The following is a 24414-nucleotide window of genomic DNA, read 5'->3' as shown; positions in this document are numbered from 1 at the left end:
CTTGATGCCATTTCCATCTATGGACTTGGGCTTTTGCCCATTTTACTTGAACAACTGTTAGCAATTGGAGTAAGTCATCAATAAAACCAACCCAACACCAACATGTGTGCTTTCTTGTTACTCCTTTTTCCTCCCCGCTGCACACAGGAATGCGCCAGCGCTTCCCGAAGCCTTTCAAACATCAGTGCGTTGGAAACCGCCGATGCTTGCTTGATCAGCCGTTTGCAGTGCTGATGTCTGCCACGTGCTGAAGTAAAGAATAAACGAAGCAAATAGCAAAGGGAGGCCGGCCGCGGGCAGTGCATCCCTTCCAGCGCCGACAGGAGGATTTTAGGGAGGTGCCCGGGGCTTACAGGACAACGGCTGAAATGTTGTTCCGACCAGTTTATTAGAGATCTTAATCAGGGAGGTGGGGAAGGGGAGGACGAACAGTATTTTGAATGAGGGGGATGGGGAAGAGAAGGAGGGCGATAGGAAACATAGGAAAGGAGAAGCAAGGAGTCTCTACAGGAAGCAAGAGGGAGATAGATGGTCACCACCGTGGATCCAGCGTGGTTCATAGTTCAGTCCTTGATCTTCAGTGGTGGTGGGTCGTCGGGCACTGTTGTTCTGTCGACGACGACGGTGACCACGTGGCAGTCCCACCTTATCTGTGAGTCCAGAGGGGTTGAGTCAGTTGTTTTTGGAGTGACAGCTTCTGGCTTTTGGATCTCGGCAGGAACTCCTTTGGTTCCCATCTTCCGGGCCTTGCCAGCAGATAAGAGGGAGCAGGGAGGCGCCCACTTGTATCTCGCCTTGTACCTGCAGGGTACAGTGGGATCATCCCCCAGTCTCCCACGGCAAGCTGGAGTCACTTGGTCACAGGCTAGATCTTCCGCCAGCAAACGGTCCTGAGCACTCTCTTGCGAAGGCAAACAGCTACAATTGTCCACACAGTGATGTTGGTTGCCCCACGGCAACACCCATCACTCATCTCCTAGACAAGTCAGTCTCATCACAAGAAATGCGCCTGGCAGCAAGCTTGGAGCCAGAACAAGGCTGCTTGAAACTGATGTGCAAGCGACCGTTCGTGGTGGTGAGGAAAGAGAAAAGAGAAAGGAAGAAAAGAGAAAAAGTAAGCGGAAGGGAAAAGAGGGGTGGGGAGGAAGGGGGGTTAAACGTTACACAGTTGTTAGAAAGGATTTCTTGGGCTTGGTTACAAAGGTTGCCCTGATGCGTTGGACTTGTTCATCATCAGTTGAAGTGGTTACAAAGCACATGGAGGATACAAGTCCTTGTATAAGTTGAATCCACCATGGAACCACGCAAGGAACAAACACGAGAGTGGCAACGGCACACAGAATAGGAGGCGTTTCACCCACGGGCAATTTGTTTAGCAACCTCTTCATTGCCATCCAATTTGTAGGCAACAATTAGAGCCACCCAATTTGCCACAGACACCACCCGGTGACTCCTCAGCAGTGATGGCACCAATGTTACGCAATGAAGAAAAGGTAGAAAGTGAAAAGGGACAACCATACATTTGGCAACAGCCATGCATTGCACAAGAACCAGTAATGACAAATCAGTAAGCCAAACAAACAGAGCTATTTGGCTCAGCTGCTTTCCCCAGCAGCCAGGAACTCCCAGCGGAAGCCAGGATCCAGGTGGGAATTCTTCAGCAGAGCTGTGGTGTTTCTCAGGAGCCGTACAACAGCACGCTTCAGTTAATTCACCAAAAGCGTACCTAGTCCAATCTGACAGTATGTGGACTTGCCATGGAGTGTTCTCTGAGATGATTTCGTGCCATGAGAACTCTCCACTTGAGCATTTCCAAAGCAATTCAAATGCTGGGAGAGTGAAATCCTAGCTTGGCAAGTTTGAGTACTGTTACAGTCTACAGAGGCTTTCACAGGAGAGCGTGTGCAGGATAGCCCACAGGAGGAAGCATCAAAGAGGAGTAATCCCAGAGACGTACACGTCTCCTACCAAAGCTTAGGCGCTTTCCAACAGCCACGCTTTGGATGGAGCTCCTGGACTGGTGTGACACTGAAAAGCATCAGTGCAAAAGGCTTTATGACACGTTTCCTTTGTGCCCACGTCTGACAGATATTAGATGGGTCCCCTGATTCATTTCCCAGTTTGTTAGGAATTTGGAAAGGCTGCGGAGGACTTACATGCCAGTCATGATCAGTTTGATAAAAAGGGGTGAAAGAAGGGCTCAAAAGAAAGGCTATCACTGTGCAGGGAGCACCAGGAAGCTAGGATGACCTCTAAGAACTCTGAAGCCAGTTGTGAAGTTTAACAGGTCCGAGGACCGATACCAATCACCACCCACACCCACAGCAACGCAAAACATAACACTGCTGCAACCAGAAAGTGTCATCAAGAGGTGTATTCAGGATTCTAGCGTGATCGCATCTTCTGTCACAAACCACAGCTGTTAAAATCAGCTATCAGCCTTCCTGTGTCCAATCCAGGTCCCACGGGGATCTTCTGTAACATACAACAAGACACCGACTCGCCCTTCTGGGGCTTTGTTAATACGGCTAACAAAGGAGGGCACAGTCCAGCAAGTGTTGCTTTTCTATTCCTTTCTCGGGGTGTCTTTAGCCTTCCAAGCACATTCGTTCAGGGATTCCATTAGGGTTAGGGAAACTGGCCGCAGGTTAGCCGGGTCAATCGACACAGGCTGGCCAGGGAGATAAGAGGCTTTCCCTAGCTTCTCAGCCACTGAACCGTGACTCCCAGGGATAAGTGGCAAGAGTGGTGAGGCCTTTGCACAGAAGGTGTTACATCGAGGATCTCTTTGTTTCCCTTGGCTGTGAGCTTTCTCATGCATCCACCCCTCACCTGGGAGGGGCAAAGACAGCAGCTTTCTAATGGCTTGGAGAGCCGCTCGGGTTCCTCGGGAGAAGCCCTCGCACCTGGGCTTTTGCTTTCCTCCAGATTCCTGAGCTTCTGTTCCGGCCACCGCTCAACGAATGCCTCTAACCTGGCAGTGGCTGCTCCGTTCATCAGATCTCGTGGAACAGCCTTGTGCCAGCCCAGTGTCCAGAGACAACTACGCTTATGATCGATATTTCGCCTCCCTGCTTTTACTGACAGTGAGACCCTTCCAGTCCCACTGAGCTTTGGGCTAGGTGGCCGGGGGGCAAGGCTGGCCGCGGCAAGCCTCACTTCCCTTGGCTCCAATTTCCTGGAGGAAGAAACCGCTGGAAGAAACCATATTTTCTCCCATAGTCAATTGACTCTTGGGCAACCTCCCCCCACGTCCGTGCTTTGTATCCTGACTGCAGATGGTTAGAGGTTACAGCCTCTTCTAACAGTGCCCGGCTTCTTTCTCCCTGAGACGTAGCCTGTATCTCATCTTGCAGTTGTGTGCCTATGGCTTTCAGTGGTTCTGAAGCGCCCAGGTTAAAGCAGGCATCCTCTCAGGATCAACAGGCACCATCACCGGTGATTCACCGTGTGGCTGCAGCTTTCTATCATACGTCGTTTGGAGGCAAGCAGCCTTTGGGGCACTCTCTACTAACTGATCAACTGTTCCAGTAACAGCAACTCCAATAGCAACGGGGGGGCGTTGCTGGCGGGGGGAGAAGCTGAGAAGCGAGACGACTCACTCCTGGCTTCTCCATCGCGCTTGGCACAGCGAGCGTTTGTTCCGCACCTGTCCTGAGAATAGGACAGTACGGTGGTTGTTCTGAAGCCTGGACCAGATTGTGACGGTTCTATTGCGGTGCAGAACCAGGACTGCAGTTCAGCACGGGGCGATGCCCCCGCAGCACTGCCCGTGGCTCAGGGCAGGGGAGGCGTCCCTGCGGAGCTGGAAAAGAAGCGCGCTGGAAGCAGCTTGGGCGCCCTGGGTGAGCTTTGGGGTCCTGGGAAAATTTGTGGCCAGCTGAAGGGCTCTGGGGAGTGTTGGGGGGATGGGCCCCTGGGGATTTTGGGGGGGGCAGGGGGCGAAGCTTGGGGCGTCCTGGGCATTTTGGGAGGGTTTTGAGGAGGTGTGGCGGCATCCTCAGAATAACGGGGAAAGGCTGCACAGCTCGGTGTTGCCATCGGGGATCCTATTCTTCTTCAGGGTGAGGCGGGGGTGCGGCGGGATCCAGCAGTGCGCGCTCGCCGCCTGGAAGGCCAGCTGTGTTCTGGGCTGCATTAAAAAGGGGCGGCCAGCGGGGAGAGGGAGGTGGTCGTCCTCCTCTGCTCGGCTCTTGTGAGGCCCCATCTGCAGCACTGCGCCCAGGCCTGGGGCCCCCAGCACAACGAAGACGCAGAGCTCTCGGAACGGGTCCAGAGCAGGACCGCTAATAGGATCAGAGGGCTGGAGCAGCTCTCCTATGAAGAAGGGCTGAGGGAACCGGGCTTGTTTAGCTTGGAGAAGAGAAGGCTCCGGGGGAAACCTCACTGTGGCCTTCCAATACTCGAAGGGAGTGTATAAACAGGAGGGGGAATGTCTGTCTGCAAGTCTCCTAGCGATAGGAGAAGGGCGAACGGGAAGGCTTGGGTTGGATGTGAGGGGGAAGCCTTTCACTCTGACGGTGGTGAGGCACTGGAACAGGCTGCCCAAGGAGGCTGTGGATGCCCCATCCCTGCAGGCATTCAAGGCCAGGCTGGACGTGGCTCTGGGCAGCCTGGGCTGCTGGTTGGCGACCTGCACACAGCAGGGGGTTGAAACGAGATGGTCATTGTGGTCCTTTTCAACCCAGCCTGTTCTGTGATTCTATGATCTGGTCCTGGCCTGTCTGGGCCGGACTGGGCGAAGAGGAATTGCCTGGTGCCACGGATGCGCTCTAGAACAGAGTGAACGGCAACAACACGTGCACTTCATTTAGATGTATTTTTGGAACAAGCTAAAGGAGAGGGCAACCAAATCATCAAGCTGGTGGCTGCGCCTTCCCAGGCGGAAGGGCCTTTCAGTGCATTTCCCCGCTGGGATTCTCTCCCTTGCAGGTGACGCTGATCAAGCCCCAGGAGCCCCGGGCGGCACGGGGCTGGCACTGAGAGCTCGGTCCATCTGCAGGGGTCGGCAGCGTGCGCTCCAGCTTTTTCCGGGCTGGGGTGCGCGGCCGAAAAGGCGTGGAGGGCGCGGCTCCGGGCCGGCCGGGAGACGTCCCAGCACCGATGACGTCCCCGGAGCCCGCGTGCCGTCACAATGCCGACGCCGGGCCCTCCCCGAGGGCAGCTGGCCGCCGGCTCCAGGCGCCCCATTCGTGAGCTGCGCTGCCCGCAGCCGCTCGCCGTGCCCCGTGCCCGAGAGCAGCCCCAGCAGCAGACTAGCTCAGCCTCGTCGCGCTCGTCCTCCAAGGCTCACAGAGGTGAGGGAGAGCTCCGGCACGCCTTGGGCCGCAGAGCCCGGCCGCGGGGTGCGGGCTGAGCTCCGCCGCGCGCGAGGGGCGTGCGGCACGAGAGCGGCAGGACCGCCGTGAGCAGCAGAAATCGCTGCCGGCCCTTCTGGCTCGGGAGCCGCAAGCCACGCGGCGGACAGCTCGCGGCTGAGCGGAGGAGACAGCCCGCTCCTGCCGGCCCCTCCGGGCTCCGAGCGGCGGGCGGCGGCAAGCGGAGCTCACCCGCGGCCTCTGCCGGGGCAGCCCGGCACTGACTCCTCTGCTCTTGCCTGTAGGTTTGGAGGCACGCGCCTGCCAGCATGGACGGAGCCTGGGTGGGGACGTGGAGACCGCATCGCCCGCGCGGCCTCATCTCGGCCCAGTTCCCCAGCCCCGGGCCCCAGTACTCCATCCCGGGGACAACAGGTACGGCGGCCATCGCCGGGGTGCAGGGGGACGCGCGTCGGGGCCGTGGCGGGGCAGAGCAGCTCCCGAGCCTTTCCCCGTGCCGTCGGAGCCTCCCGCAGACTCGGCGCTCTGGGGGCTCTCGCTGCGGAGTGCCTGCGCGCGTGGTGTGGGCAGGCCTTTGGAAACTGCTGGCCACAGGCAGCGCGCTGGCCAAAGCTCCGCTCTCTCCTTCCGGCGGCTTCGCAAGGCTCTGGCGCAGGCGTTTGCGCTCAGGGACTGACTCTTCTGCTTTTCCTCCTAGGTTTCGTGGGCCACAGCCCCACCAAAGCCCGTGCCCCCGCGTACACGTTTCGCGGGACCAAGCCGCCTGCGGCCGACGGGACCAAGCCGCCTGCGGCCGAGAGCTGCGGGCCAGGTCCCTGCTACTTTGTGCAGCCCGCCATCACCAGGAACGGGAAGCAAGTGGCTCCGAGCGCCCACATTTGTGGACGCCCCACGACGAAGACCACCGTCACCCCCGGACCCAGTGAGTACCACTTCTGCAGCGCTTCCCCCACACGCGGCGTTTGCCCTGGGTCAGCTCGTGCCCTGATGGAGCCGTCGGTCTTTTGTGAGAGAGCACAAACCGCTGTGAGCAGCGATAAACACGCCCTCCCCTCGGAGAAGGACGGCTGCCCAGCACAACGGGCTGAGGGCACAAGGACCCCGCGTCCGAAAAGAACAGAGAGCCAGGGGCTGACAGGAGGGACAGCAAGGCAGGACATAGTGGCGGGGCACGGAAAAGCGTCCCCGCGTGCTGCCTGCGCCCCTCAGCAATCCTGCAGCCCTTCAGAAGACCCTTTCCTCGGGACGTTGTCTCTGCGGCTGCAGGAGACCAGCACTTCACGGCTTTCTTCCTCTTCTCCTCCACCCCAGGTGACTACCGCACCGAGGCAGCCAACAGGCACATCTTCAAGTGCCCACCGGTGCAGTCCATGGCCTTCCGGCGGGAGCCCCTGCGCACAGACCGCCCTCCAGGTACGCTGACCCCGGCAAAGGCAGACCCTTCATCCTGAGCATCCTGCAGGGATGGGCTGCTGCTCAGCACCAGCAGCGGGCCGACCGCGCAGCCTGCGCAGCGCTGGGGCCGCAAGCTTTCTGGCGTGACCAGCACCTCTCGGCCCGCAGCGGCTCCGGCTGCTCGGGCTCGGAGCTGCCGGCACTGGCCCAGTGCCGGAGTAGAGGCAGGAACTGGCAGAGGGGCGAGCCCTCCCCCCAGCAGGCTGGGCGGGCTGCCTCTCTCTGCTGCTTCCGTCTCCTCCAGCCCCTCACGCACACGCTCTCTGCTGCTCCTCCTGCAGGTCCGGGCACCTACAACCTGCCCAAGCTGATGGGCCCCAATACAGCCTACACGGCGGCCAGCCCCTGCTACTCCATGAGGGGAAGGAGCCAGCGCGGCCGCTTTGACGAAGACCTTGCCAAGGTGAGCTCTGCTGCTCCTCTTTTCCATGTTAGCATCCGAAGCTGGGCTGCTCTCCCTGTGCCAGGGGGCTTCCAAGCCCCAAGCACCTTTGCTCAACGCAGGCTTCCAGGGAAAGAGAGAGCCTTGCGTGTGATCCCAGCCCCGTGCACCCATGACTCTCTTGCAGACTCCGGGTCCCGCGGCGTTTCCCAAGGTAGCTGTGGACGCCTACAAGACCAGGGCGCCCGCGTACACCATGGCGGCCCGACCAAAGCCTGCAGAGGGCAAAGCAGTGAAGCCCGGGCCCGCAGACTACAACATAGGCCGGGTAAGGCAGCTCGCTGCTCTGCTCGTCCCCTCTGTTTCACAAGCACAGCCTTCACGCCTCTCCCCCTTGCCCTGAGGCTTCCTCCGGCCAAAGAGCTTCTGGCCGCAGGGACCAAGTGCCGGAGAGCAGGCCTGCTCCCTGCCCTCGTGCCACCTCCGAGCAGAGGAAGGGAGGGCAGCAGAGAAGAGAAGGGCCCTTGCTGATCTGCCTTTCCTTTTTTTTGCCCTTGCAGGTGACGCTGATCAAGCCCCGGGCGCCTGCATCCACTTTTGGAATCCGGCATTCCCTCTACACAACCCCTCTGATTGTGTAATAAAACAGCCACGTCTGGAAGGCCGCCTCTGCTTTCCTGGCATGGCAGGGGACGGGAAGACACCAATCAACTGCCGGTTTCCACTTGATTCCATTTCCATCTATGGACTTGATGCCATTTCCATCTATGGAGTTGATGCCATTTCCATCTATCGACTTGATGCCATTTCCATCTATCGACTTGATGCCATTTCCATCTATGAAGTTGATGCCATTTCCATCTATCGACTTGATGCCATTTCCATCTATGGAGTTGATGCCATTTCCATCTATGGACTTGGGCTTTTGCCCATTTTACTTGAACAACTGTTAGCAATTGGAGTAAGTCATCAATAAAACCAACCCAACACCAACATGTGTGCTTTCTTGTTACTCCTTTTTCCTCCCCGCTGCACACAGGAATGCGCCAGCGCTTCCCGAAGCCTTTCAAACATCAGTGCGTTGGAAACCGCCGATGCTTGCTTGATCAGCCGTTTGCAGTGCTGATGTCTGCCACGTGCTGAAGTAAAGAATAAACGAAGGAAATAGCAAAGGGAGGCCGGCCGCGGGCAGTGCATCCCTTCCAGCGCCGACAGGAGGATTTTAGGGAGGTGCCCGGGGCTTACAGGACAACGGCTGAAATGTTGTTCCGACCAGTTTATTAGAGATCTTAATCAGGGAGGTGGGGAAGGGGAGGACGAACAGTATTTTGAATGAGGGGGATGGGGAAGAGAAGGAGGGCGATAGGAAACATAGGAAAGGAGAAGCAAGGAGTCTCTACAGGAAGCATGAGGGAGATAGATGGTCACCACCGTGGATCCAGCGTGGTTCATAGTTCAGTCCTTGATCTTCAGTGGTGGTGGGTCGTCGGGCACTGTTGTTCTGTCGACGACGACGGTGACCACGTGGCAGTCCCACCTTATCTGTGAGTCCAGAGGGGTTGAGTCAGTTGTTTTTGGAGTGACAGCTTCTGGCTTTTGGATCTCGGCAGGAACTCCTTTGGTTCCCATCTTCCGGGCCTTGCCAGCAGATAAGAGGGAGCAGGGAGGCGCCCACTTGTATCTCGCCTTGTACCTGCAGGGTACAGTGGGATCATCCCCCAGTCTCCCACGGCAAGCTGGAGTCACTTGGTCACAGGCTAGATCTTCCGCCAGCAAACGGTCCTGAGCACTCTCTTGCGAAGGCAAACAGCTACAATTGTCCACACAGTGATGTTGGTTGCCCCACGGCAACACCCATCACTCATCTCCTAGACAAGTCAGTCTCATCACAAGAAATGCGCCTGGCAGCAAGCTTGGAGCCAGAACAAGGCTGCTTGAAACTGATGTGCAAGCGACCGTTCGTGGTGGTGAGGAAAGAGAAAAGAGAAAGGAAGAAAAGAGAAAAAGTAAGCGGAAGGGAAAAGAGGGGTGGGGAGGAAGGGGGGTTAAACGTTACACAGTTGTTAGAAAGGATTTCTTGGGCTTGGTTACAAAGGTTGCCCTGATGCGTTGGACTTGTTCATCATCAGTTGAAGTGGTTACAAAGCACATGGAGGATACAAGTCCTTGTATAAGTTGAATCCACCATGGAACCACGCAAGGAACAAACACGGGAGTGGCAACGGCACACAGAATAGGAGGCGTTTCACCCACGGGCAATTTGTTTAGCAACCTCTTCATTGCCATCCAATTTGTAGGCAACAATTAGAGCCACCCAATTTGCCACAGACACCACCCGGTGACTCCTCAGCAGTGATGGCACCAATGTTACGCAATGAAGAAAAGGTAGAAAGTGAAAAGGGACAACCATACATTTGGCAACAGCCATGCATTGCACAAGAACCAGTAATGACAAATCAGTAAGCCAAACAAACAGAGCTATTTGGCTCAGCTGCTTTCCCCAGCAGCCAGGAACTCCCAGCGGAAGCCAGGATCCAGGTGGGAATTCTTCAGCAGAGCTGTGGTGTTTCTCAGGAGCCGTACAACAGCACGCTTCAGTTAATTCACCAAAAGCGTACCTAGTCCAATCTGACAGTATGTGGACTTGCCATGGAGTGTTCTCTGAGATGATTTCGTGCCATGAGAACTCTCCACTTGAGCATTTCCAAAGCAATTCAAATGCTGGGAGAGTGAAATCCTAGCTTGGCAAGTTTGAGTACTGTTACAGTCTACAGAGGCTTTCACAGGAGAGCGTGTGCAGGATAGCCCACAGGAGGAAGCATCAAAGAGGAGTAATCCCAGAGACGTACACGTCTCCTACCAAAGCTTAGGCGCTTTCCAACAGCCACGCTTTGGATGGAGCTCCTGGACTGGTGTGACACTGAAAAGCATCAGTGCAAAAGGCTTTATGACACGTTTCCTTTGTGCCCACGTCTGACAGATATTAGATGGGTCCCCTGATTCATTTCCCAGTTTGTTAGGAATTTGGAAAGGCTGCGGAGGACTTACATGCCAGTCATGATCAGTTTGATAAAAAGGGGTGAAAGAAGGGCTCAAAAGAAAGGCTATCACTGTGCAGGGAGCACCAGGAAGCTAGGATGACCTCTAAGAACTCTGAAGCCAGTTGTGAAGTTTAACAGGTCCGAGGACCGATACCAATCACCACCCACACCCACAGCAACGCAAAACATAACACTGCTGCAACCAGAACGTGTCATCAAGAGGTGTATTCAGGATTCTAGCGTGATCGCATCTTCTGTCACAAACCACAGCTGTTAAAATCAGCTATCAGCCTTCCTGTGTCCAATCCAGGTCCCACGGGGATCTTCTGTAACATACAACAAGACACCGACTCGCCCTTCTGGGGCTTTGTTAATACGGCTAACAAAGGAGGGCACAGTCCAGCAAGTGTTGCTTTTCTATTCCTTTCTCGGGGTGTCTTTAGCCTTCCAAGCACATTCGTTCAGGGATTCCATTAGGGTTAGGGAAACTGGCCGCAGGTTAGCCGGGTCAATCGACACAGGCTGGCCAGGGAGATAAGAGGCTTTCCCTAGCTTCTCAGCCACTGAACCGTGACTCCCAGGGATAAGTGGCAAGAGTGGTGAGGCCTTTGCACAGAAGGTGTTACATCGAGGATCTCTTTGTTTCCCTTGGCTGTGAGCTTTCTCATGCATCCACCCCTCACCTGGGAGGGGCAAAGACAGCAGCTTTCTAATGGCTTGGAGAGCCGCTCGGGTTCCTCGGGAGAAGCCCTCGCACCTGGGCTTTTGCTTTCCTCCAGATTCCTGAGCTTCTGTTCCGGCCACCGCTCAACGAATGCCTCTAACCTGGCAGTGGCTGCTCCGTTCATCAGATCTCGTGGAACAGCCTTGTGCCAGCCCAGTGTCCAGAGACAACTACGCTTATGATCGATATTTCGCCTCCCTGCTTTTACTGACAGTGAGACCCTCCCAGTCCCACTGAGCTTTGGGCTAGGTGGCCGGGGGCAAGGCTGGCCGCGGCAAGCCTCACTTCCCTTGGCTCCAATTTCCTGGAGGAAGAAACCGCTGGAAGAAACCATATTTTCTCCCGTAGTCAATTGACTCTTGGGCAACCTCCCCCCACGTCCGTGCTTTGTATCCCGACTGCAGATGGTTAGAGGTTACAGCCTCTTCTAACAGTGCCCGGCTTCTTTCTCCCTGAGACGTAGCCTGTATCTCATCTTGCAGTTGTGTGCCTATGGCTTTCAGTGGTTCTGAAGCGCCCAGGTTAAAGCAGGCATCCTCTCAGGATCAACAGGCACCATCACCGGTGATTCACCGTGTGGCTGCAGCTTTCTATCATACGTCGTTTGGAGGCAAGCAGCCTTTGGGGCACTCTCTACTAACTGATCAACTGTTCCAGTAACAGCAACTCCAATAGCAACGGGGGGGCGTTGCTGGCGGGGGGAGAAGCTGAGAAGCGAGACGACTCACTCCTGGCTTCTCCATCGCGCTTGGCACAGCGAGCGTTTGTTCCGCACCTGTCCTGAGAATAGGACAGTACGGTGGTTGTTCTGAAGCCTGGACCAGATTGTGACGGTTCTATTGCGGTGCAGAACCAGGACTGCAGTTCAGCACGGGGCGATGCCCCCGCAGCACTGCCCGTGGCTCAGGGCAGGGGAGGCGTCCCTGCGGAGCTGGAAAAGAAGCGCGCTGGAAGCAGCTTGGGCGCCCTGGGTGAGCTTTGGGGTCCTGGGAAAATTTGTGGCCAGCTGAAGGGCTCTGGGGAGTGTTGGGGGGATGGGCCCCTGGGGATTTTGGGGGGGGCAGGGGGCGAAGCTTGGGGCGTCCTGGGCATTTTGGGAGGGTTTTGAGGAGGTGTGGCGGCATCCTCAGAATAACGGGGAAAGGCTGCACAGCTCGGTGTTGCCATCGGGGATCCTATTCTTCTTCAGGGTGAGGCGGGGGTGCGGCGGGATCCAGCAGTGCGCGCTCGCCGCCTGGAAGGCCAGCTGTGTTCTGGGCTGCATTAAAAAGGGGCGGCCAGCGGGGAGAGGGAGGTGGTCGTCCTCCTCTGCTCGGCTCTTGTGAGGCCCCATCTGCAGCGCTGCGCCCAGGCCTGGGGCCCCCAGCACAACGAAGACGCAGAGCTCTCGGAACGGGTCCAGAGCAGGACCGCTAATAGGATCAGAGGGCTGGAGCAGCTCTCCTATGAAGAAGGGCTGAGGGAACCGGGCTTGTTTAGCTTGGAGAAGAGAAGGCTCCGGGGGAAACCTCACTGTGGCCTTCCAATACTCGAAGGGAGTGTATAAACAGGAGGGGGAATGTCTGTCTGCAAGTCTCCTAGCGATAGGAGAAGGGCGAACGGGAAGGCTTGGGTTGGATGTAAGGGGGAAGCCTTTCACTCTGACGGTGGTGAGGCACTGGAACAGGCTGCCCAAGGAGGCTGTGGATGCCCCATCCCTGCAGGCATTCAAGGCCAGGCTGGACGTGGCTCTGGGCAGCCTGGGCTGCTGGTTGGCGACCTGCACACAGCAGGGGGTTGAAACGAGATGGTCATTGTGGTCCTTTTCAACCCAGCCTGTTCTGTGATTCTATGATCTGGTCCTGGCCTGTCTGGGCCGGACTGGGCGAAGAGGAATTGCCTGGTGCCACGGATGCGCTCTAGAACAGAGTGAACGGCAACAACACGTGCACTTCATTTAGATGTATTTTTGGAACAAGCTAAAGGAGAGGGCAACCAAATCATCAAGCTGGTGGCTGCGCCTTCCCAGGCGGAAGGGCCTTTCAGTGCATTTCCCCGCTGGGATTCTCTCCCTTGCAGGTGACGCTGATCAAGCCCCAGGAGCCCCGGGCGGCACGGGGCTGGCACTGAGAGCTCGGTCCATCTGCAGGGGTCGGCAGCGTGCGCTCCAGCTTTTTCCGGGCTGGGGTGCGCGGCCGAAAAGGCGTGGAGGGCGCGGCTCCGGGCCGGCCGGGAGACGTCCCAGCACCGATGACGTCCCCGGAGCCCGCGTGCCGTCACAATGCCGACGCCGGGCCCTCCCCGAGGGCAGCTGGCCGCCGGCTCCAGGCGCCCCATTCGTGAGCTGCGCTGCCCGCAGCCGCTCGCCGTGCCCCGTGCCCGAGAGCAGCCCCAGCAGCAGACTAGCTCAGCCTCGTCGCGCTCGTCCTCCAAGGCTCACAGAGGTGAGGGAGAGCTCCGGCACGCCTTGGGCCGCAGAGCCCGGCCGCGGGGTGCGGGCTGAGCTCCGCCGCGCGCGAGGGGCGTGCGGCACGAGAGCGGCAGGACCGCCGTGAGCAGCAGAAATCGCTGCCGGCCCTTCTGGCTCGGGAGCCGCAAGCCACGCGGCGGACAGCTCGCGGCTGAGCGGAGGAGACAGCCCGCTCCTGCCGGCCCCTCCGGGCTCCGAGCGGCGGGCGGCGGCAAGCGGAGCTCACCCGCGGCCTCTGCCGGGGCAGCCCGGCACTGACTCCTCTGCTCTTGCCTGTAGGTTTGGAGGCACGCGCCTGCCAGCATGGACGGAGCCTGGGTGGGGACGTGGAGACCGCATCGCCCGCGCGGCCTCATCTCGGCCCAGTTCCCCAGCCCCGGGCCCCAGTACTCCATCCCGGGGACAACAGGTACGGCGGCCATCGCCGGGGTGCAGGGGGACGCGCGTCGGGGCCGTGGCGGGGCAGAGCAGCTCCCGAGCCTTTCCCCGTGCCGTCGGAGCCTCCCGCAGACTCGGCGCTCTGGGGGCTCTCGCTGCGGAGTGCCTGCGCGCGTGGTGTGGGCAGGCCTTTGGAAACTGCTGGCCACAGGCAGCGCGCTGGCCAAAGCTCCGCTCTCTCCTTCCGGCGGCTTCGCAAGGCTCTGGCGCAGGCGTTTGCGCTCAGGGACTGACTCTTCTGCTTTTCCTCCTAGGTTTCGTGGGCCACAGCCCCACCAAAGCCCGTGCCCCCGCGTACACGTTTCGCGGGACCAAGCCGCCTGCGGCCGAGAGCTGCGGGCCAGGTCCCTGCTACTTTGTGCAGCCCGCCATCACCAGGAACGGGAAGCAAGTGGCTCCGAGCGCCCACATTTGTGGACGCCCCACGACGAAGACCACCGTCACCCCCGGACCCAGTGAGTACCACTTCTGCAGCGCTTCCCCCACACGCGGCGTTTGCCCTGGGTCAGCTCGTGCCCTGATGGAGCCGTCGGTCTTTTGTGAGAGAGCACAAACCGCTGTGAGCAGCGATAAACACGCCCTCCCCTCGGAGAAGGACGGCTGCCCAGCACAACGGGCTGAGGGCACAAGGACCCCGCGTCCGAAAAGAACAGAGAGCCAGGGGCTGACAGGAGGGACAGCAAGGCAGGACATAGTGGCGGGGCACGGAAAAGCGTCCCCGCGTGCTGCCTGCGCCCCTCAGCAATCCTGCAGCCCTTCAGAAGACCCTTTCCTCGGGACGTTGTCTCTGCGGCTGCAGGAGACCAGCACTTCACGGCTTTCTTCCTCTTCTCCTCCACCCCAGGTGACTACCGCACCGAGGCAGCCAACAGGCACATCTTCAAGTGCCCACCGGTGCAGTCCATGGCCTTCCGGCGGGAGCCCCTGCGCACAGACCGCCCTCCAGGTACGCTGACCCCGGCAAAGGCAGACCCTTCATCCTGAGCATCCTGCAGGGATGGGCTGCTGCTCAGCACCAGCAGCGGGCCGACCGCGCAGCCTGCGCAGCGCTGGGGCCGCAAGCTTTCTGGCGTGACCAGCACCTCTCGGCCCGCAGCGGCTCCGGCTGCTCGGGCTCGGAGCTGCCGGCACTGGCCCAGTGCCGGAGTAGAGGCAGGAACTGGCAGAGGGGCGAGCCCTCCCCCCAGCAGGCTGGGCGGGCTGCCTCTCTCTGCTGCTTCCGTCTCCTCCAGCCCCTCACGCACACGCTCTCTGCTGCTCCTCCTGCAGGTCCGGGCACCTACAACCTGCCCAAGCTGATGGGCCCCAATACAGCCTACACGGCGGCCAGCCCCTGCTACTCCATGAGGGGAAGGAGCCAGCGCGGCCGCTTTGACGAAGACCTTGCCAAGGTGAGCTCTGCTGCTCCTCTTTTCCATGTTAGCATCCGAAGCTGGGCTGCTCTCCCTGTGCCAGGGGGCTTCCAAGCCCCAAGCACCTTTGCTCAACGCAGGCTTCCAGGGAAAGAGAGAGCCTTGCGTGTGATCCCAGCCCCGTGCACCCATGACTCTCTTGCAGACTCCGGGTCCCGCGGCGTTTCCCAAGGTAGCTGTGGACGCCTACAAGACCAGGGCGCCCGCGTACACCATGGCGGCCCGACCAAAGCCTGCAGAGGGCAAAGCAGTGAAGCCCGGGCCCGCAGACTACAACATAGGCCGGGTAAGGCAGCTCGCTGCTCTGCTCGTCCCCTCTGTTTCACAAGCACAGCCTTCACGCCTCTCCCCCTTGCCCTGAGGCTTCCTCCGGCCAAAGAGCTTCTGGCCGCAGGGACCAAGTGCCGGAGAGCAGGCCTGCTCCCTGCCCTCGTGCCACCTCCGAGCAGAGGAAGGGAGGGCAGCAGAGAAGAGAAGGGCCCTTGCTGATCTGCCTTTCCTTTTTTTTGCCCTTGCAGGTGACGCTGATCAAGCCCCGGGCGCCTGCATCCACTTTTGGAATCCGGCATTCCCTCTACACAACCCCTCTGATTGTGTAATAAAACAGCCACGTCTGGAAGGCCGCCTCTGCTTTCCTGGCATGGCAGGGGACGGGAAGACACCAATCAACTGCCGGTTTCCACTTGATTCCATTTCCATCTATGGACTTGATGCCATTTCCATCTATGGAGTTGATGCCATTTCCATCTATCGACTTGATGCCATTTCCATCTATCGACTTGATGCCATTTCCATCTATGAAGTTGATGCCATTTCCATCTATCGACTTGATGCCATTTCCATCTATGGAGTTGATGCCATTTCCATCTATGGACTTGGGCTTTTGCCCATTTTACTTGAACAACTGTTAGCAATTGGAGTAAGTCATCAATAAAACCAACCCAACACCAACATGTGTGCTTTCTTGTTACTCCTTTTTCCTCCCCGCTGCACACAGGAATGCGCCAGCGCTTCCCGAAGCCTTTCAAACATCAGTGCGTTGGAAACCGCCGATGCTTGCTTGATCAGCCGTTTGCAGTGCTGATGTCTGCCACGTGCTGAAGTAAAGAATAAACGAAGGAAATAGCAAAGGGAGGCCGGCCGCGGGCAGTGCATCCCTTCCAGCGCCGACAGGAGGATTTTAGGGAGGTGCCCGGGGCTTACAGGACAACGGCTGAAATGTTGTTCCGACCAGTTTATTAGAGATCTTAATCAGGGAGGTGGGGAAGGGGAGGACGAACAGTATTTTGAATGAGGGGGATGGGGAAGAGAAGGAGGGCGATAGGAAACATAGGAAAGGAGAAGCAAGGAGTCTCTACAGGAAGCATGAGGGAGATAGATGGTCACCACCGTGGATCCAGCGTGGTTCATAGTTCAGTCCTTGATCTTCAGTGGTGGTGGGTCGTCGGGCACTGTTGTTCTGTCGACGACGACGGTGACCACGTGGCAGTCCCACCTTATCTGTGAGTCCAGAGGGGTTGAGTCAGTTGTTTTTGGAGTGACAGCTTCTGGCTTTTGGATCTCGGCAGGAACTCCTTTGGTTCCCATCTTCCGGGCCTTGCCAGCAGATAAGAGGGAGCAGGGAGGCGCCCACTTGTATCTCGCCTTGTACCTGCAGGGTACAGTGGGATCATCCCCCAGTCTCCCACGGCAAGCTGGAGTCACTTGGTCACAGGCTAGATCTTCCGCCAGCAAACGGTCCTGAGCACTCTCTTGCGAAGGCAAACAGCTACAATTGTCCACACAGTGATGTTGGTTGCCCCACGGCAACACCCATCACTCATCTCCTAGACAAGTCAGTCTCATCACAAGAAATGCGCCTGGCAGCAAGCTTGGAGCCAGAACAAGGCTGCTTGAAACTGATGTGCAAGCGACCGTTCGTGGTGGTGAGGAAAGAGAAAAGAGAAAGGAAGAAAAGAGAAAAAGTAAGCGGAAGGGAAAAGAGGGGTGGGGAGGAAGGGGGGTTAAACGTTACACAGTTGTTAGAAAGGATTTCTTGGGCTTGGTTACAAAGGTTGCCCTGATGCGTTGGACTTGTTCATCATCAGTTGAAGTGGTTACAAAGCACATGGAGGATACAAGTCCTTGTATAAGTTGAATCCACCATGGAACCACGCAAGGAACAAACACGGGAGTGGCAACGGCACACAGAATAGGAGGCGTTTCACCCACGGGCAATTTGTTTAGCAACCTCTTCATTGCCATCCAATTTGTAGGCAACAATTAGAGCCACCCAATTTGCCACAGACACCACCCGGTGACTCCTCAGCAGTGATGGCACCAATGTTACGCAATGAAGAAAAGGTAGAAAGTGAAAAGGGACAACCATACATTTGGCAACAGCCATGCATTGCACAAGAACCAGTAATGACAAATCAGTAAGCCAAACAAACAGAGCTATTTGGCTCAGCTGCTTTCCCCAGCAGCCAGGAACTCCCAGCGGAAGCCAGGATCCAGGTGGGAATTCTTCAGCAGAGCTGTGGTGTTTCTCAGGAGCCGTACAACAGCACGCTTCAGTTAATTCACCAAAAGCGTACCTAGTCCAATCTGACAGTATGTGGACTTGCCATGGAGTGTTCTCTGAGATGATTTCGTGCCATGAGAACTCTCCACTTGAGCGTTTCCAAAGCAATTCAAATGCTGGGAGAGTGAAATCCTAGCTTGGCAAGTTTGAGTACTGTTACAGTCTACAGAGGCTTTCACAGGAGAGCGTGTGCAGGATAGCCCACAGGAGGAAGCATCAAAGAGGAGTAATCCCAGAGACGTACACGTCTCCTACCAAAGCTTAGGCGCTTTCCAACAGCCACGCTTTGGATGGAGCTCCTGGACTGGTGTGACACTGAAAAGCATCAGTGCAAAAGGCTTTATGACACGTTTCCTTTGTGCCCACGTCTGACAGATATTAGATGGGTCCCCTGATTCATTTCCCAGTTTGTTAGGAATTTGGAAAGGCTGCGGAGGACTTACATGCCAGTCATGATCAGTTTGATAAAAAGGGGTGAAAGAAGGGCTCAAAAGAAAGGCTATCACTGTGCAGGGAGCACCAGGAAGCTAGGATGACCTCTAAGAACTCTGAAGCCAGTTGTGAAGTTTAACAGGTCCGAGGACCGATACCAATCACCACCCACACCCACAGCAACGCAAAACATAACACTGCTGCAACCAGAACGTGTCATCAAGAGGTGTATTCAGGATTCTAGCGTGATCGCATCTTCTGTCACAAACCACAGCTGTTAAAATCAGCTATCAGCCTTCCTGTGTCCAATCCAGGTCCCACGGGGATCTTCTGTAACATACAACAAGACACCGACTCGCCCTTCTGGGGCTTTGTTAATACGGCTAACAAAGGAGGGCACAGTCCAGCAAGTGTTGCTTTTCTATTCCTTTCTCGGGGTGTCTTTAGCCTTCCAAGCACATTCGTTCAGGGATTCCATTAGGGTTAGGGAAACTGGCCGCAGGTTAGCCGGGTCAATCGACACAGGCTGGCCAGGGAGATAAGAGGCTTTCCCTAGCTTCTCAGCCACTGAACCGTGACTCCCAGGGATAAGTGGCAAGAGTGGTGAGGCCTTTGCACAGAAGGTGTTACATCGAGGATCTCTTTGTTTCCCTTGGCTGTGAGCTTTCTCATGCATCCACCCCTCACCTGGGAGGGGCAAAGACAGCAGCTTTCTAATGGCTTGGAGAGCCGCTCGGGTTCCTCGGGAGAAGCCCTCGCACCTGGGCTTTTGCTTTCCTCCAGATTCCTGAGCTTCTGTTCCGGCCACCGCTCAACGAATGCCTCTAACCTGGCAGTGGCTGCTCCGTTCATCAGATCTCGTGGAACAGCCTTGTGCCAGCCCAGTGTCCAGAGACAACTACGCTTATGATCGATATTTCGCCTCCCTGCTTTTACTGACAGTGAGACCCTCCCAGTCCCACTGAGCTTTGGGCTAGGTGGCCGGGGGCAAGGCTGGCCGCGGCAAGCCTCACTTCCCTTGGCTCCAATTTCCTGGAGGAAGAAACCGCTGGAAGAAACCATATTTTCTCCCGTAGTCAATTGACTCTTGGGCAACCTCCCCCCACGTCCGTGCTTTGTATCCCGACTGCAGATGGTTAGAGGTTACAGCCTCTTCTAACAGTGCCCGGCTTCTTTCTCCCTGAGACGTAGCCTGTATCTCATCTTGCAGTTGTGTGCCTATGGCTTTCAGTGGTTCTGAAGCGCCCAGGTTAAAGCAGGCATCCTCTCAGGATCAACAGGCACCATCACCGGTGATTCACCGTGTGGCTGCAGCTTTCTATCATACGTCGTTTGGAGGCAAGCAGCCTTTGGGGCACTCTCTACTAACTGATCAACTGTTCCAGTAACAGCAACTCCAATAGCAACGGGGGGGCGTTGCTGGCGGGGGGAGAAGCTGAGAAGCGAGACGACTCACTCCTGGCTTCTCCATCGCGCTTGGCACAGCGAGCGTTTGTTCCGCACCTGTCCTGAGAATAGGACAGTACGGTGGTTGTTCTGAAGCCTGGACCAGATTGTGACGGTTCTATTGCGGTGCAGAACCAGGACTGCAGTTCAGCACGGGGCGATGCCCCCGCAGCACTGCCCGTGGCTCAGGGCAGGGGAGGCGTCCCTGCGGAGCTGGAAAAGAAGCGCGCTGGAAGCAGCTTGGGCGCCCTGGGTGAGCTTTGGGGTCCTGGGAAAATTTGTGGCCAGCTGAAGGGCTCTGGGGAGTGTTGGGGGGATGGGCCCCTGGGGATTTTGGGGGGGGCAGGGGGCGAAGCTTGGGGCGTCCTGGGCATTTTGGGAGGGTTTTGAGGAGGTGTGGCGGCATCCTCAGAATAACGGGGAAAGGCTGCACAGCTCGGTGTTGCCATCGGGGATCCTATTCTTCTTCAGGGTGAGGCGGGGGTGCGGCGGGATCCAGCAGTGCGCGCTCGCTGCCTGGAAGGCCAGCTGTGTTCTGGGCTGCATTAAAAAGGGGCGGCCAGCGGGGAGAGGGAGGTGGTCGTCCTCCTCTGCTCGGCTCTTGTGAGGCCCCATCTGCAGCGCTGCGCCCAGGCCTGGGGCCCCCAGCACAACGAAGACGCAGAGCTCTCGGAACGGGTCCAGAGCAGGACCGCTAATAGGATCAGAGGGCTGGAGCAGCTCTCCTATGAAGAAGGGCTGAGGGAACCGGGCTTGTTTAGCTTGGAGAAGAGAAGGCTCCGGGGGAAACCTCACTGTGGCCTTCCAATACTCGAAGGGAGTGTATAAACAGGAGGGGGAATGTCTGTCTGCAAGTCTCCTAGCGATAGGAGAAGGGCGAACGGGAAGGCTTGGGTTGGATGTAAGGGGGAAGCCTTTCACTCTGACGGTGGTGAGGCACTGGAACAGGCTGCCCAAGGAGGCTGTGGATGCCCCATCCCTGCAGGCATTCAAGGCCAGGCTGGACGTGGCTCTGGGCAGCCTGGGCTGCTGGTTGGCGACCTGCACACAGCAGGGGGTTGAAACGAGATGGTCATTGTGGTCCTTTTCAACCCAGCCTGTTCTGTGATTCTATGATCTGGTCCTGGCCTGTCTGGGCCGGACTGGGCGAAGAGGAATTGCCTGGTGCCACGGATGCGCTCTAGAACAGAGTGAACGGCAACAACACGTGCACTTCATTTAGATGTATTTTTGGAACAAGCTAAAGGAGAGGGCAACCAAATCATCAAGCTGGTGGCTGCGCCTTCCCAGGCGGAAGGGCCTTTCAGTGCATTTCCCCGCTGGGATTCTCTCCCTTGCAGGTGACGCTGATCAAGCCCCAGGAGCCCCGGGCGGCACGGGGCTGGCACTGAGAGCTCGGTCCATCTGCAGGGGTCGGCAGCGTGCGCTCCAGCTTTTTCCGGGCTGGGGTGCGCGGCCGAAAAGGCGTGGAGGGCGCGGCTCCGGGCCGGCCGGGAGACGTCCCAGCACCGATGACGTCCCCGGAGCCCGCGTGCCGTCACAATGCCGACGCCGGGCCCTCCCCGAGGGCAGCTGGCCGCCGGCTCCAGGCGCCCCATTCGTGAGCTGCGCTGCCCGCAGCCGCTCGCCGTGCCCCGTGCCCGAGAGCAGCCCCAGCAGCAGACTAGCTCAGCCTCGTCGCGCTCGTCCTCCAAGGCTCACAGAGGTGAGGGAGAGCTCCGGCACGCCTTGGGCCGCAGAGCCCGGCCGCGGGGTGCGGGCTGAGCTCCGCCGCGCGCGAGGGGCGTGCGGCACGAGAGCGGCAGGACCGCCGTGAGCAGCAGAAATCGCTGCCGGCCCTTCTGGCTCGGGAGCCGCAAGCCACGCGGCGGACAGCTCGCGGCTGAGCGGAGGAGACAGCCCGCTCCTGCCGGCCCCTCCGGGCTCCGAGCGGCGGGCGGCGGCAAGCGGAGCTCACCCGCGGCCTCTGCCGGGGCAGCCCGGCACTGACTCCTCTGCTCTTGCCTGTAGGTTTGGAGGCACGCGCCTGCCAGCATGGACGGAGCCTGGGTGGGGACGTGGAGACCGCATCGCCCGCGCGGCCTCATCTCGGCCCAGTTCCCCAGCCCCGGGCCCCAGTACTCCATCCCGGGGACAACAGGTACGGCGGCCATCGCCGGGGTGCAGGGGGACGCGCGTCGGGGCCGTGGCGGGGCAGAGCAGCTCCCGAGCCTTTCCCCGTGCCGTCGGAGCCTCCCGCAGACTCGGCGCTCTGGGGGCTCTCGCTGCGGAGTGCCTGCGCGCGTGGTGTGGGCAGGCCTTTGGAAACTGCTGGCCACAGGCAGCGCGCTGGCCAAAGCTCCGCTCTCTCCTTCCGGCGGCTTCGCAAGGCTCTGGCGCAGGCGTTTGCGCTCAGGGACTGACTCTTCTGCTTTTCCTCCTAGGTTTCGTGGGCCACAGCCCCACCAAAGCCCGTGCCCCCGCGTACACGTTTCGCGGGACCAAGCCGCCTGCGGCCGAGAGCTGCGGGCCAGGTCCCTGCTACTTTGTGCAGCCCGCCATCACCAGGAACGGGAAGCAAGTGGCTCCGAGCGCCCACATTTGTGGACGCCCCACGACGAAGACCACCGTCACCCCCGGACCCAGTGAGTACCACTTCTGCAGCGCTTCCCCCACACGCGGCGTTTGCCCTGGGTCAGCTCGTGCCCTGATGGAGCCGTCGGTCTTTTGTGAGAGAGCACAAACCGCTGTGAGCAGCGATAAACACGCCCTCCCCTCGGAGAAGGACGGCTGCCCAGCACAACGGGCTGAGGGCACAAGGACCCCGCGTCCGAAAAGAACAGAGAGCCAGGGGCTGACAGGAGGGACAGCAAGGCAGGACATAGTGGCGGGGCACGGAAAAGCGTCCCCGCGTGCTGCCTGCGCCCCTCAGCAATCCTGCAGCCCTTCAGAAGACCCTTTCCTCGGGACGTTGTCTCTGCGGCTGCAGGAGACCAGCACTTCACGGCTTTCTTCCTCTTCTCCTCCACCCCAGGTGACTACCGCACCGAGGCAGCCAACAGGCACATCTTCAAGTGCCCACCGGTGCAGTCCATGGCCTTCCGGCGGGAGCCCCTGCGCACAGACCGCCCTCCAGGTACGCTGACCCCGGCAAAGGCAGACCCTTCATCCTGAGCATCCTGCAGGGATGGGCTGCTGCTCAGCACCAGCAGCGGGCCGACCGCGCAGCCTGCGCAGCGCTGGGGCCGCAAGCTTTCTGGCGTGACCAGCACCTCTCGGCCCGCAGCGGCTCCGGCTGCTCAGGCTCGGAGCTGCCGGCACTGGCCCAGTGCCGGAGTAGAGGCAGGAACTGGCAGAGGGGCGAGCCCTCCCCCCAGCAGGCTGGGCGGGCTGCCTCTCTCTGCTGCTTCCGTCTCCTCCAGCCCCTCACGCACACGCTCTCTGCTGCTCCTCCTGCAGGTCCGGGCACCTACAACCTGCCCAAGCTGATGGGCCCCAATACAGCCTACACGGCGGCCAGCCCCTGCTACTCCATGAGGGGAAGGAGCCAGCGCGGCCGCTTTGACGAAGACCTTGCCAAGGTGAGCTCTGCTGCTCCTCTTTTCCATGTTAGCATCCGAAGCTGGGCTGCTCTCCCTGTGCCAGGGGGCTTCCAAGCCCCAAGCACCTTTGCTCAACGCAGGCTTCCAGGGAAAGAGAGAGCCTTGCGTGTGATCCCAGCCCCGTGCACCCATGACTCTCTTGCAGACTCCGGGTCCCGCGGCGTTTCCCAAGGTAGCTGTGGACGCCTACAAGACCAGGGCGCCCGCGTACACCATGGCGGCCCGACCAAAGCCTGCAGAGGGCAAAGCAGTGAAGCCCGGGCCCGCAGACTACAACATAGGCCGGGTAAGGCAGCTCGCTGCTCTGCTCGTCCCCTCTGTTTCACAAGCACAGCCTTCACGCCTCTCCCCCTTGCCCTGAGGCTTCCTCCGGCCAAAGAGCTTCTGGCCGCAGGGACCAAGTGCCGGAGAGCAGGCCTGCTCCCTGCCCTCGTGCCACCTCCGAGCAGAGGAAGGGAGGGCAGCAGAGAAGAGAAGGGCCCTTGCTGATCTGCCTTTCCTTTTTTTTGCCCTTGCAGGTGACGCTGATCAAGCCCCGGGCGCCTGCATCCACTTTTGGAATCCGGCATTCCCTCTACACAACCCCTCTGATTGTGTAATAAAACAGCCACGTCTGGAAGGCCGCCTCTGCTTTCCTGGCATGGCAGGGGACGGGAAGACACCAATCAACTGCCGGTTTCCACTTGATTCCATTTCCATCTATGGACTTGATGCCATTTCCATCTATGGAGTTGATGCCATTTCCATCTATCGACTTGATGCCATTTCCATCTATGAAGTTGATGCCATTTCCATCTATCGACTTGATGCCATTTCCATCTATGGAGTTGATGCCATTTCCATCTATGGACTTGGGCTTTTGCCCATTTTACTTGAACAACTGTTAGCAATTGGAGTAAGTCATCAATAAAACCAACCCAACACCAACATGTGTGCTTTCTTGTTACTCCTTTTTCCTCCCCGCTGCACACAGGAATGCGCCAGCGCTTCCCGAAGCCTTTCAAACATCAGTGCGTTGGAAACCGCCGATGCTTGCTTGATCAGCCGTTTGCAGTGCTGATGTCTGCCACGTGCTGAAGTAAAGAATAAACGAAGGAAATAGCAAAGGGAGGCCGGCCGCGGGCAGTGCATCCCTTCCAGCGCCGACAGGAGGATTTTAGGGAGGTGCCCGGG

At 58.5% G+C, this 24414-nt stretch overlaps 3 protein-coding genes across 3 annotated transcripts; all 3 read left to right on the top strand.

The window, feature by feature from the left end:
- Nucleotides 1–4225: 4225 nt before the first annotated feature.
- LOC125703017 (outer dense fiber protein 3-like) lies at nt 4226–8224 on the top strand. The gene is made up of 7 exons (XM_048966969.1): nt 4226–5297; nt 5603–5732; nt 6016–6240; nt 6630–6731; nt 7055–7176; nt 7343–7483; nt 7716–8224. Exons 1-7 carry the CDS (start codon nt 4815–4817, stop codon nt 7794–7796), a joined length of 1284 nt encoding a protein of 427 aa, XP_048822926.1. The 5' UTR covers nt 4226–4814; the 3' UTR covers nt 7797–8224.
- Nucleotides 8225–12583: 4359 nt separating this feature from the next.
- On the top strand, nt 12584–16154 carry LOC125703019 (outer dense fiber protein 3-like). The gene is made up of 7 exons (XM_048966971.1): nt 12584–13343; nt 13649–13778; nt 14062–14262; nt 14652–14753; nt 15077–15198; nt 15365–15505; nt 15738–16154. Exons 1-7 carry the CDS (start codon nt 12861–12863, stop codon nt 15816–15818), a joined length of 1260 nt encoding a protein of 419 aa, XP_048822928.1. The 5' UTR covers nt 12584–12860; the 3' UTR covers nt 15819–16154.
- A 4451-nt stretch (nt 16155–20605) lies between these two features.
- On the top strand, nt 20606–24152 carry LOC125703020 (outer dense fiber protein 3-like). Its single transcript, XM_048966972.1, has 7 exons — nt 20606–21365; nt 21671–21800; nt 22084–22284; nt 22674–22775; nt 23099–23220; nt 23387–23527; nt 23760–24152. The coding sequence occupies exons 1-7, from the start codon at nt 20883–20885 to the stop codon at nt 23838–23840; spliced, it is 1260 nt and encodes a 419-aa protein (XP_048822929.1). The 5' UTR covers nt 20606–20882; the 3' UTR covers nt 23841–24152.
- The last annotated feature ends 262 nt before the right edge of the window (nt 24153–24414 follow it).

The sequence above is a fragment of the Lagopus muta genome, chromosome 20 (genome assembly GCF_023343835.1).
Source record: "Lagopus muta isolate bLagMut1 chromosome 20, bLagMut1 primary, whole genome shotgun sequence".
In the NCBI taxonomy this organism is placed as follows: Eukaryota; Metazoa; Chordata; class Aves; order Galliformes; family Phasianidae; genus Lagopus; species Lagopus muta.
This window is presented reverse-complemented; position numbering and strand designations above follow the sequence as displayed.

What these genes read in the sequence shown, in the direction of transcription:
- LOC125703020 (XM_048966972.1), top strand. Translation starts at nt 20,883, where the DNA reads ATGTATTTTTGGAACAAGCTAAAGGAGAGGGCAACCAAATCATCAAGC. An exon ending in CTCCATCCCGGGGACAACAG is followed by an intron (nt 21,801 to 22,083) that starts GTACGGCGGCCA and finishes TTTTCCTCCTAG; the next exon opens with GTTTCGTGGGCCACAGCCCC. An exon ending in TTGACGAAGACCTTGCCAAG is followed by an intron (nt 23,221 to 23,386) that starts GTGAGCTCTGCT and finishes ACTCTCTTGCAG; the next exon opens with ACTCCGGGTCCCGCGGCGTT.
- LOC125703019 (XM_048966971.1), top strand. Translation starts at nt 12,861, where the DNA reads ATGTATTTTTGGAACAAGCTAAAGGAGAGGGCAACCAAATCATCAAGC. An exon ending in CACCGTCACCCCCGGACCCA is followed by an intron (nt 14,263 to 14,651) that starts GTGAGTACCACT and finishes CCTCCACCCCAG; the next exon opens with GTGACTACCGCACCGAGGCA. An exon ending in TTGACGAAGACCTTGCCAAG is followed by an intron (nt 15,199 to 15,364) that starts GTGAGCTCTGCT and finishes ACTCTCTTGCAG; the next exon opens with ACTCCGGGTCCCGCGGCGTT.
- LOC125703017 (XM_048966969.1), top strand. Translation starts at nt 4,815, where the DNA reads ATGTATTTTTGGAACAAGCTAAAGGAGAGGGCAACCAAATCATCAAGC. An exon ending in CTCCATCCCGGGGACAACAG is followed by an intron (nt 5,733 to 6,015) that starts GTACGGCGGCCA and finishes TTTTCCTCCTAG; the next exon opens with GTTTCGTGGGCCACAGCCCC. An exon ending in TTGACGAAGACCTTGCCAAG is followed by an intron (nt 7,177 to 7,342) that starts GTGAGCTCTGCT and finishes ACTCTCTTGCAG; the next exon opens with ACTCCGGGTCCCGCGGCGTT.